Genomic DNA, 11582 nt, shown 5'->3' on the forward strand with positions numbered 1-11582 from the left:
CTTGTAAAGTTGCTCAGGTTTCAAGGGGATAACTAGTCAAAATGACATTTTGAAATGTCAGTGTCAAACTCAAGCTGGATTCCTCCTGAGCAGTGGTGGAAGTAAAAGTACAAATACTGTGAAAATACTCCACTAAAAAGTAAACTGGACAGGAAGGAAATGAAAACTATAATCTGAAAAGTAAATAAAGCTGTCAGAAAAACACAGTGGAGAAAAAGGTGCAGTATTTCTCTCAAAGATAAGGTGGAGTATAAAGGTGCTTAAAAAAGAAATACTTAGGTAAGGTACCAATTTATACTAAAGTTCTGCATTTGAGTAAAAGTACTTAGTTACATTCGACCACCGCTCCTGAGCGCAGAGAGACAAACAGCACAAACTGTCTAACACAGTCAGCGTGTTGACAGATCTGTTGTTAGCATCAAAGCATTCCTACACTTTTGCGTCCTTGTGCGTCACTCTTAAACAGAAAAAATGCAGCTCACCGTTTGAAAAAAGCCCACGAAGCCCTGCAGGCGAAACCAGTCCCAGGTTTCTGCATGTCTGTGGTTAACTGTCACGTCTGGGATCAGCATCACAAATACTGATTAATGGTGTCCCAGAGGAGAAGGTATTACTGCAGAGACGCCGTCCAGCACACCTGCAAACACAGCTCTACAATTCTGATTATTAGAACATTTTCAAAATTAGTTTTATGATTAATCCACTGAAAAACAGCTCCTGTGCAACAACGTAATTAACCGACAGAAATATCAACGTATGATTCATATAACTTCATGTTTCTGTTGGTTTCTTTCAGGGGTTAAATTGGCTTTAGCACCCAGTGAAACATAAATTTAGTAATCTTTCAGTTCACATTGCAGCTGCTCTTGTGGTTAACCAGCAGTTTGTGATTTGTAGAAAAAAAGGGCTAAAATGTGCCAAAACAATGTGGCCTTCCGAGCATTCAGGAAGTTGGCACCTTGTTTACCAGTGAAGACAATTTCTTAAAAAACAAGAGTGTGACATAATCTTTCTTACCATAATCGTCCCTCTGAGACCTGAGCAAACTGGCTTGTTTTCTTTTGTAAAAACATGGAATATGAGTTTCAAAAAAAAGGTAAAATAAATAAATAATGATAATAAAAATATGGCTTTCTGGAAATGTTTTTTCCATGTTTTTATTACTATAAACTTAAAAATAATTTCTATCAGTCTCTGTTAAAACGATATCTAATGTCATTTTCTTGTCACCTTTTCAGAATTTCTTACAATTTGTCAAAAACAAAGAGAAGAAAAAAAAATACACAACAACAAATAAACAGATAAAAGAGATGGATATAGATTTAAAAACAGTTCATACAATTTTTTTTATAAATATTGATTTCTGGACTTTTTTTAAATTATTATTATCAACTTTTAATGATTTACCCCCAAAGAGGGTGTGGCATTAGATTTTAAATTAGTGAGAGTGATTAGTGAACAGATTTTTGAGTCACATTAAACATGATTTTGAAGTTTTATGAGCATATTTTGAACATTAGCTGAAACACAGTATATTTCCAAAACATCCTGGTTACTCCACATGATTTCCCGACCAGTAAAACATTTTTTTTTAGTTTTAAAACTTTTCCAGGAAATTTGTGACCATGGGAGCCCTGTTTTATAAATAAATGTTTAATTCTAATGCTGCCAATTCAGCGGTTGTAGAAGACCCAAAAAAAAGTTTGGATATAAACTGTAAAGATATCCAAATCTGCCTCCACTTTAAATAATATCTGTCATGCCCCAAGTGTCATTGCTAATCTCTTACAAATAAAACACTAACTCCATCCAGGTGCAGCTGTTTGCATTAGATAAACACTGTAATAAGAAAGATAACAGCGCTGAGGCAGCGCGTGCTGCTGCCAGTGTTTACTTCTCATAAATGAAAACTCTACAGAGTCATCAAACTATTCATCATATCTGTCATCTCTTTAATTATAGAACACGTGCACACGTGAGTCCCAATTAAATATCAAAAATCTTTCATTTACAATCATACATGTTCAAATTAGATAAGCCATGAATTTTAAATTCTGCTTTTCAAGAATAAACATTGTACTTGTCAGGTTGTGAAGGTAATTAACCTCAAGTAGCACCAGTAAACATCAACATGCAGCGTGGTGCACACTGAGACCAAAAGCAATATATTACCTCCAATTCACATCAAAAACTGGCATTTTTCTGTGAGTTATGTGGAATTTAAAGGCACTAATTACACTTAAACAAAATATTCCAGTAGAAAAGATCACACAGCACCCTTAAAGGAATACATTAACCCCCAGATAATCATCTTTACATCAAATATTCAACCTGAAAAAAAGTTGTTTTCTCCCATGCCTCCACTGTGAATGAACAATCCAAACACTGAGGGTGAGAGTGAGGAGCTCGCTTTGAACAACAGCAAAACTGTATCAAAACATCAGTTTACAAACTCTCACACAACCTTTGCAGGATGATCCAAGGCCACTGATCCAGCTGTAGGATCCGTACTTCTATTTTCTGACGCGGAACTAAACTGAAAGTGACAAAGCTTTGTTCTCAGACTCCACCGATACCGAGAAACGCGTCACGCGGTTGGACGCCTCCCCGCACCACACTGCACTTTACATCCATGTCTGTTAAAACATGAATGCTTCAAAAAACAGATCAGGATCTATAAAATCAGCACAGTTTCAAGGTGTTTTTTGAGGGTTCTTGAGTTACGGCTAAAAATGCATTGGATGACGTCACCATGACCTTGATTTTCCTCCACCAGATTCGAATCAGTTCATTCTTGAGTCGAAATGGATGTTTGTGTAAAATTTGAGGAAACTACTTCAAGGACATCTTGAGATATCCAGTTCACAAAAATGAGATGGATGCAAGGTCACTGTGACCTTGACCTTTATCTTTCTGATGCAAATTTTAAAAATGCACTGCAGGAATTAAATTATGCCACAAGCAACAACACGCCTGAGCAATCAGATGGAAATTTCATAGTAGCTGGTGATTTTTGGGGCACCTGCTCTACCAACTGAGCCACTGGACGCCTCGTAGCTGGTGAATTTAATCAACTCATCCTTCAACTTGTAACTATAATTTTGCCTTTTAAACTTTGTTTAAAAAAATGACTAATAAATCTGCATTCTACTTTCTACCTTTAAACATCAAAATCTAATCAGCTCAGAGTCCAAGTAACTGTTTGTGTCAGATTTGAAGAATTTCCCTCAAGGTTTTCTTGAAGAAACAAGAATGTGAAGAATGTGCCGGTTGGACAACCAGAAAACATAATGCCTCCAGCCACGGCTATCACCGGCACGAAGGAAAAAAACTGTCCTCAATGCCATGAGTTATCCTTTGATTGGACAAAATGGTGCAAAAAAGGACTAAATTACAAGTTGAACGCACTGATGGCAACACTTAAGCGGACAACTACGACTTCAATTTTTCAAGAATTTTCTGTTTCTGGATTCTTCATTCAGCATGGAGGCATACTAGAAAAACAGAGTTTTCCTCAGTTTTCAGTGTAACATGGGGTGAGTAACTGACAAATGTTGTTTTCCTGAGGATCGAAGTATTCCTTTAACATCACACTTAAACTCAGGAAACATAAAAGCGTTCTGGACGTGTTTTCCCGTTCACCTCAAGAATGACCAGCAGTTCTCCAGAGAGCAAGTTTCTTTCAAAGATTTCAGTCCAGTCTGAGTCTACAGGTCGGAGGTCTCTATATGGGGATGGAAACAATAGTCGGTAGTTCCCCGATAGGAGGTGGATTGTACTTCTCGACCCTCATCAGCCGCCGCAGGATGTCATCCCGATGGAGCGGCCATTCGTAAATATGCGTGTTTTGGAGCCAGTTTGGGACGTGACACTATGATCATAGAAACACAGAAGAGAAAGACAATCAGACGGCTGAGGAGAAAGGTCCAGTGTGCAGGATTTAGGGGGATTTATCTGCAGAAATTGAATATGATATATCGAGTATGTTTTCTTTGGTGTATAATCAACTGAAAATAAGTTTTTGTTACTTTTAAATGAGCCGTTTATATCTACACAGAGAGCGGATTCTCATCCATGGAGATCACCATGTTGCACCGTCATGTTTCTACAGCAGCCCAGAATGGACAAATCACACACTAGCCTCCTTTACACTTCCTGTTCAAGGTGGAAATATTGTGCCATTATGCCACTTCGCCATTCTGTATAAAAGGCGCAATGTGGAATCGTAAGATAGATTCATCTTCAGTAAAAGAGCCGAAACAGTGTCTCTGTAAAGGGGACAGCTGGCAGGACGGATGTGATGTTTTGACGGTGTGTTATTCATGCAAACCACCATGGCAGATTTTAAATAGCAGCTGATAGCAGTTAGCGGCTAACTCGCAGAAGAACAGCAGCCAAAAATATCCACAACTTAAGAAAACAATTCGAGAGCTCCTTACCCGTCGAGCAGAGGACGAGATCGGCCGCCATATAACAGAGAAGTTAGAGGATTGTTATTGCCATGTAAAGCCATTATTGTTGAGAAAGAGGTGTTCGTGTGCTGTTTTCTATCATACTCAATGCCGTTTTATTTCTGCAATGCCGGCATGCTGTCTATAGTCACACACTGGAGTAGCATGATGCTGTCGGTGTTTGGTTTTGTATAAAATTGCAGAAAAGGCCTGAATAGGGCCATTCGTGTTGCACACCGTCATTAGCAGCCCCTGCCTGGAGAGCATCGGAAAAATGCTGATTTATTTAATCATGAAACTGCTTTATTCAGTGTTTTTAATGGTTTAAATCATCTTATCCGTTTGTTTTGGAGAGAAGAAGACCCCTACTAATAATTCGGCTCCCACTCCAAACCTCCTGAACTTCTGCATCTTAAATTATCAAAGAAAAAAGATGAGCATACAGAAGAGGGCGGTGGTCTCCGACATGCCAAACAGCGTTGGAGGCGCATTGATTTGTAATATGAAGCAGCTTCATTTAGTGGTTTGACCTGTTTAAATTCAGTCCGTTTGTTTTGGAGAGGAAGACACCTCTGCGGATAATTCAGCTCCCAAAATAATAAACTGACTGGGAAAAGTTTCAGATGGTTGCGATCCGCCATCCTCACCGCTAGACAACACAAAAACTCCCGAAATCTTCCGCAATGTTCCTTCAAAACACAGACAGCGACGCAAATTTTGTCTTTGCTCTGCAAATATTTAAAAGGAAATCCTCATATAGTGTGTCACTGTACATATGTACGGTGTGTTTACCCGCACAGGAAATTGCATAATCACACAGCAGGATGTGAATAAAGATCAATGAGTTTATTCTCCTTTTCATGAGGCAAAGAAACTAACCTTTTTAGCTCCGGGGAACACGATGGGAATAAACCTGAAATTCTTGCTCCCATTTTGGATGAACTCATTCTGGAGCTAAATGCAAAACGGATGAAAAAAAGGAGACTTAAAGGATCAAATTAAAAGATTTTATAGTGAATATTTCTTCGTTTGGACTCGGTAAGAGCTGCCCACCTGTTTATGTATGTAGACGGTGTTGAAGGTCCTCTCGTCGTTCTCCAGGCCGACCGGGGAGGCCGTCACTGTCTCGTAGTACTTGGGACTGATGATGATGATGATCAGGTACTCTTTCTGGGTGAGGGGGCAAAAGAAATATCACTGCTTTGCAAACGCTCACTGAGATATTTTCAGAGTTATACATGCTTGATAAAACATGTTCACTCTTGCAGGAAGAAAATGAGCTCAAGATGATGCAACAACGTCCCCAGTTAAGCAGATTACTGCATAAGAAGGGCTTCGTCTTTTTATGCATTTTTTATTTTGGAAAGCTTCTTACCTCGCTGAGGTACCGCTCCATGAAGTCTATCTTGCTTATACTCCTGAACTGCTGCTCAAAAATATCAATCTGAAACAAATGAACACATCAGTCAAAAAGTTCGCCCCCTAAAAAAAAAACATGCAACATTCAATTTTATTTAACAGCTCGTGACAAAACATAAAAACACGTTATACGTACGTGTGTGTCAAAGCCATTGTGTCGCAGCAGAGCTACAAAGTTGATGATCTCGTTGACGTGCTTGTCGTTGTCCGCTTCATAAGTGACAAACACCTTCCCTGTATTTGAGACAACGATTAAATAATGAAGGAGCATAAATAGACAGATTGGTAAATACTTTGATGACCTGCAGACGGACTGATGGACACTTACTCTGCTCCAGAGAGAGCGACGTGCTCGGAGGAGGGTGCTTCTCTTTCGCGGGAGCGTTGCGGCCGCTGCAGTAAATTAAAGATAGTGAGTTAAAAACATGCAGCAAGAGTGGCTCAAAGATGCTCACTGTGATGCAGAAATTTTCAATGTTCACACATATTTTCCCGGACAAAATTTCAAAACTTTTTCATGGCTTTTCGGGTATCCATTGTAATGTTTTTCCTATTGCACTTTTTTCAAACACATCTGATTCAAACTCTATTCAAACGTCACTGACAGACGTAAAAGGTGAGAGGGGAGGTGGGGAGAAAATGAAGAACCACCGTCAACCACTACAGAAAAAATGTGCCGTTTTCTAACATTATGTCAAAGGTTACAAACCTAAGATTACTACAACACTTCCGTTACACACAACACAATTTCACGATTTTTCTAAAACTTTCAGAGATATCTACCACTTTCTTGACTTTTCCAAGACTGAACATTTTTATTGTGAAATTTCAGACTTTTTCCAGGTTTTCCATGAAGGTGGAAACTGATTATATTAAAAAACTTACATGTGTGTGTATCCAGCTCCAGGAAGTCTGCAAGCGCCTGGATCTAAAGAAAGACAGAAAAATCCATTAACCCTTTGAAACCTGGATCAACATCAGTTTTCTTGTGCTGTTTTCAGACGCCTTAAACAAGCATTTACACCGTTTTCTCCAAAAAAACATGGCAAAAAGGCTACTCAGCTACTTTCCATGTTTTTGGCAGAAATCAAGCCAGTCTGCTCAGGTTTCAAGGGGTTAAAGGGATTGTGCTTCAGATAGTGAAGCAGCATTAGTTTACTGCTCGTCATTGTTTTCTGAATGCCATGCAGCATGTGTCTGTGCAAAAGTGTATATTTCGAGGGGATGCAGGGGACACTTTTTTTTGATTTTGTTCAAAAACATGGGAAGAAGGCAATGAGCAACTAAATGGAAATGGCCAAAAAATAGCACAAGATTTCTTGAAGAAAATTACCTTAAAAGAAGCAACAAAAAATAAAAGTAAATAAATAAGGGGAAATATATATATATATATATTATATATATATATATATATATATATATATATATATATATATATATATATATATATATATATATATATACTTTTTTAAATATAGTTTTAGATATATAATTATAAGATTTAGGAATTTTGTTTTCTGGACATTTTTCCCTATTTTTTTGGATTTCTAATAACCCCAATACAGGGGTCACCATTTTCCTTTTGTTTTTGTTTTTTTTGTTTGTTTTTTTTTGCACTTTGTGGGACTTTTCTTGACAAGCTGCTCATTGCATTTTTCGCCATGAACGAAACAAACCCTTTTCTCATGTTTTAAGAGGTCTTAATGCTTGTGAAAGAAGAAAAACTGATATCAATGTAAGTGTTAAACGGTTGATATTTAGTTAATTGTGCAGCTCTACCAGAATGGAGAAAAATAAGCGACATTCAAAATTTTGTGGCATATGTTTCTCCCCTCTGTGTGCCATGGTGTCTGCGTAAAAAAAAGTGGTAGACTTACGGTACGGGCCGTGCGCTGGGTGGTACTGAGGCCAGGGGTGTTTGTTGGCCATGGGCCCCTGTTGAAGGCGTCTGCAGGGCACTGAGCGCAGCAGGGGGCTCCCTGTGGCGAGCACGAGTATGGAGATAACGTGTGGTGACACATGTTGCCTGAAGGCGGGTTGGAGCAGAGAGAGAGCGGCTGCTCTAAGCTGCTCATGCAGGTGCTGCCAGGGAGCGAGCGACAGGAACTTGTACCCTGAGAGGCAGCTGTCTCCAGAGCAGCCGGAGTAATCTTTGCGGTTCAGAGAGGACGGCAGGCTGTTGGGATACCCCGACCAGCTGCTGGCGAAGCTCGGGTGGAGCCAGGCGCCGTCAGCCTGGCTGGGGAACGGAGTGGGCTGGCCGTACCCGGCAGGTAAGCTGCGGGGAGGCTGGTAGGAGCAGAAGCTGGAGGCAGGATGAGGGACAGTGTGTGTGTTTTCCTGCTGTCGGTCCAGCTGCTGTCTGCTGAACAGGGAGTCACCGGAGAAGACGGCGTGCTCCAGAGGGCGGCGGTGGCCATTAGGGTCAGAGATGGAGTCCGGCTTGTGGACTGTGCTGGCTTCTCGCTCCTCTGTGCTCATGGTCTCATCGTCCTCTTCAGGCGTGTTGTGATGGCTGTAAAAGTATCTGCTCAGCTGGCTGACGTGACTGTGAGTGAGAAACAGATTTTATTATTTTTTCTTACAGTTTTATTAATTGAAATTTTCAGGGCGATTATTTATCAGCAGTGTCTAAGGTTTAATGCCATTTCCAGACAGGAAAATACACTCAGTACATGGAAAGCATAATGACAATAATATTTGAATAATAAAGGCTGAATTAAAATTAATACATGAATAGTAGATTATTTATTTTCTTCCATTTGAGGAAGAAATTTTAATAGACATAATGCTAAAAAATAATAATATAGATTGAAATAATAAAAAGAAAATTAGAACTAAAAGTAAATATGGAAAAATAAAATAAAATAGTTGGTAAGAGTAATTTATAAATAAATAAATAGATAAGTTATTGGCCTCTATTTGGGGAAAAATTGTAAAAATAATAACAATTACAGACTAACAAAAAAAAATTAAAAATTAATTAAGAATAAATTTAAATATACATATGTAAATAAAATTAAATCAATGAATGTAATAGTGGTCTATAAAAAATAATCTAAAAAAATAAATCAACAATAAAAAATAAACAAAAATGTCCCCCATTTGAGGAAAATTGTTGTAATAATAATATTAAATAATTTTAAAAAAAAAAGAGTAATAAATAATGAGTTAAAAACACTATTAATTGGTAGATTCCTTAGCATCATTAATGTAGATGAATATTGATAAGGTTGACCGTCACTTTCTGTGGAGCTGCTATTTCACTCTCACAGGTTTGCAGAGCGCAACAGTGCGCTCTGCTGTCATTATTTCTTATCAAAGTCAGAGATCTACAGTGGCGAGTTGAAACAACATCCGTATTAAAATATTTGCATATAAACTGAACAGCAAAAAGCAGCATGTTGAGTTGTGTCCCGCATATTGTAGCAGTGTTTTTTGTTTTTACCTATTGGGTGCTGAAGCTGAGTAGATTGAAGTGGGGAGCATCATTGGGCCGCCTCGAGACATCCATGTGTGTCCGGTTTAAGATGCACCTGAAATTCTGTGGAAGACATTTCGAACAATTAACCAAACTGACGACACATAACACAATATTTGAAAGTAAAACAGGCTAAATTTTGCATTTCAACACATATAAAGTAAAACTGTAACATCCCACACTTCTGCTGCTGGTTTGCATTTACATGAGCCCACATTTCAAGTTTCACCCACACAGGGGACTTTTCTCAAAATGTTTGGTGGGTAAATTCTCAAGAGACAAATCAGCTCACTTGTGGGAATGAAGACATGATGCCTCTGGCTGACAGAAACAAGACTCAGATGGGAAAACCACAAAGCTTTCAAAAGAGTCAAAAGACTCTGGATTTCTCAGTAATAAGATAATTCACAGCTATATTCCCACAGTTCTGTTCACAGCATTATTCATAACAGACACTAAAAACCAGCTTCCCACAAACAGCATTTAAAAGTCTGTGTTGTTATCACCTAAAAACAATATGCTAATTTTGACACAAAAAGTTATTTTCAGGGCAATATACATTATTTTTTGAAATGTAAATATGCTTATTAATTTCAGAGATACATAATGTTTCCATAAAGGCTTAATATGAATGTAGGTCTATAAAATTTCACTTTTAAGTGTTGTAACCCTACAATAAACCCCTAGTAGTTCCTGTATATGTAAATATACATTCATTTATTAATTTGTTTTGTCCTGAAAGTCACATAAATTAATTTTTCCATAACTCAGTGCAACATAAAGATACTTAATATGAATGTAAGTCAATAAAACCTCACTTTAGGTGTTGTTATCCTCCAATAAACCGCTGATAGTTCCTGTAAATGTAAGTACACACTCATTAAAAACCTCTGTGGTCGCGCACACACACAGTTTGCACTTTCCACTGTGTAACTGACCCAGATAGGCTCCGTCTAACCTTTTATTCCGTGCTGATTTTATTCACTTTAACACAAAAAACACACCTCCAATAACACATTTTGACGGAGTTTTTATAAACTTTGGTTGGAACAATATTTTTTTAGCACTGAAATGATCTTTTAAACACAATTCAAGAGTGACGGTTAAGGTTATAACAGCTAAATAAAGATCTTTGTCAGTGAAAGGCTGCTTACTTGCGTGTAAACTGGCGTTTGATTAAAAGCGACAAAAGTACACGTAAACAACTTTATATGTGGAAAACAAACAGGCAACATGTTGTGTAAGTCAAGTGCAATTACCTGACGAAACTTACCGTCACTGCTGTAAATGGACGAGTCAGGTAACTCAGCCTCCGCGTGCGTCCACAAAATTACCGGCAAAAATGTGACCTTTAAAAGGTATTTTGGTTAAAAAAAAACAACAACAAACAAACAAAAAAAGCGTAACGACTTTAACGTAAATGACACGAATAAACTCTAAACATACAGACGTCCTTTTCGTGTTGTCTCCGCGAGGTAAAAGACAAATATTTGCGCACGAGAGCACTGTGCTGTACAGTTTCCAGCTGAGCAGCACCGCCCAGCTGACTAACTCCACCTTTCAGCCTCCCACACACACACACACACACACAGAGTAGCCTATATTTATGACACAAACTCGGGTTAATTAGTGTTTCTACTGAATCAACTGTAACCAGGCAGCACTTGCGTCAGCACGAACCTCCCACACAGCAGCTGTTACAGGAAGGTGACTCCTGATTTTACTTACAAATAATAATTTAAAAAAACAACATTTCTTTGTTTAGAGAAGGGGTAGGCAACCTGTGGCTCTAGAGCCACATGCGGCTCTTTGGCCCCTCTACAGTGGCTCCTGTGTCTCTGACTAAAATTATATGGAAATGAATGGCGATTATTTTTCAAAAGATTTTCATTCAATTTTTCAATTGCATAAATATGTAGCCTGTACACAGAATGTGAAAATGTATTAGCATTTCATTAACTAAAATATGCATCATATTTCTGTGGCTTTGGTGCCTTTTCTGCTAAATTTTGCCAAATCTCAAAAGTGATTGACTAGCTATGGACTCCAAACCCAACATAGGCGAAGTCTCAGAGGAAAATGGTGAAGTTAATAGTGCATGGATAGATCTTTTAATTTTTACCACCAACACTGCAAAGTTTAACCAGTAAGTAAAAAAAATAATAAATGGAGGTAAAACATATTAACGAATGCTCATATAGACCCATTAATAATATTGATAGGCTAGTTTT

General features: G+C 38.2%; 1 protein-coding gene across 1 annotated transcript; it reads right to left on the reverse strand.

Moving 5' to 3' along the window:
• Window positions 1-1929: 1929 nt before the first annotated feature.
• On the reverse strand, window positions 1930-10885 carry traf3ip2l (TRAF3 interacting protein 2-like). The gene is made up of 10 exons (XM_042484110.1): window positions 10625-10885; window positions 9319-9414; window positions 7748-8418; window positions 6756-6798; window positions 6199-6263; window positions 6007-6104; window positions 5827-5895; window positions 5505-5621; window positions 5331-5405; window positions 1930-3871 (listed from the first exon to the last, which is right to left on the reverse strand). The coding sequence occupies exons 2-10, from the start codon at window positions 9378-9380 to the stop codon at window positions 3725-3727; spliced, it is 1347 nt and encodes a 448-aa protein (XP_042340044.1). The 5' UTR covers window positions 9381-9414; window positions 10625-10885; the 3' UTR covers window positions 1930-3724.
• Between the last annotated feature and the right edge of the window lie 697 nt (window positions 10886-11582).

Source organism: Plectropomus leopardus, chromosome 3, assembly GCF_008729295.1.
Source record: "Plectropomus leopardus isolate mb chromosome 3, YSFRI_Pleo_2.0, whole genome shotgun sequence".
Lineage (NCBI taxonomy): Eukaryota > Metazoa > Chordata > Actinopteri > Perciformes > Serranidae > Plectropomus > Plectropomus leopardus.

Excerpts from the sequence above, each read along its gene's own strand:
- traf3ip2l (XM_042484110.1), bottom strand. The coding sequence starts at position 9,380 with ATGTCTCGAGGCGGCCCAATGATGCTCCCCACTTCAATCTACTCAGCT. Across the intron at positions 6,105-6,198 it reads GTCGCTCTCTCTGGAGCAGA|GGAAGGTGTTTGTCACTTAT; the intron begins GTAAGTGTCCAT and ends TCTCAAATACAG. Across the intron at positions 3,872-5,330 it reads TGTTCCCCGGAGCTAAAAAG|TGTCACGTCCCAAACTGGCT; the intron begins GTTAGTTTCTTT and ends CTATGATCATAG.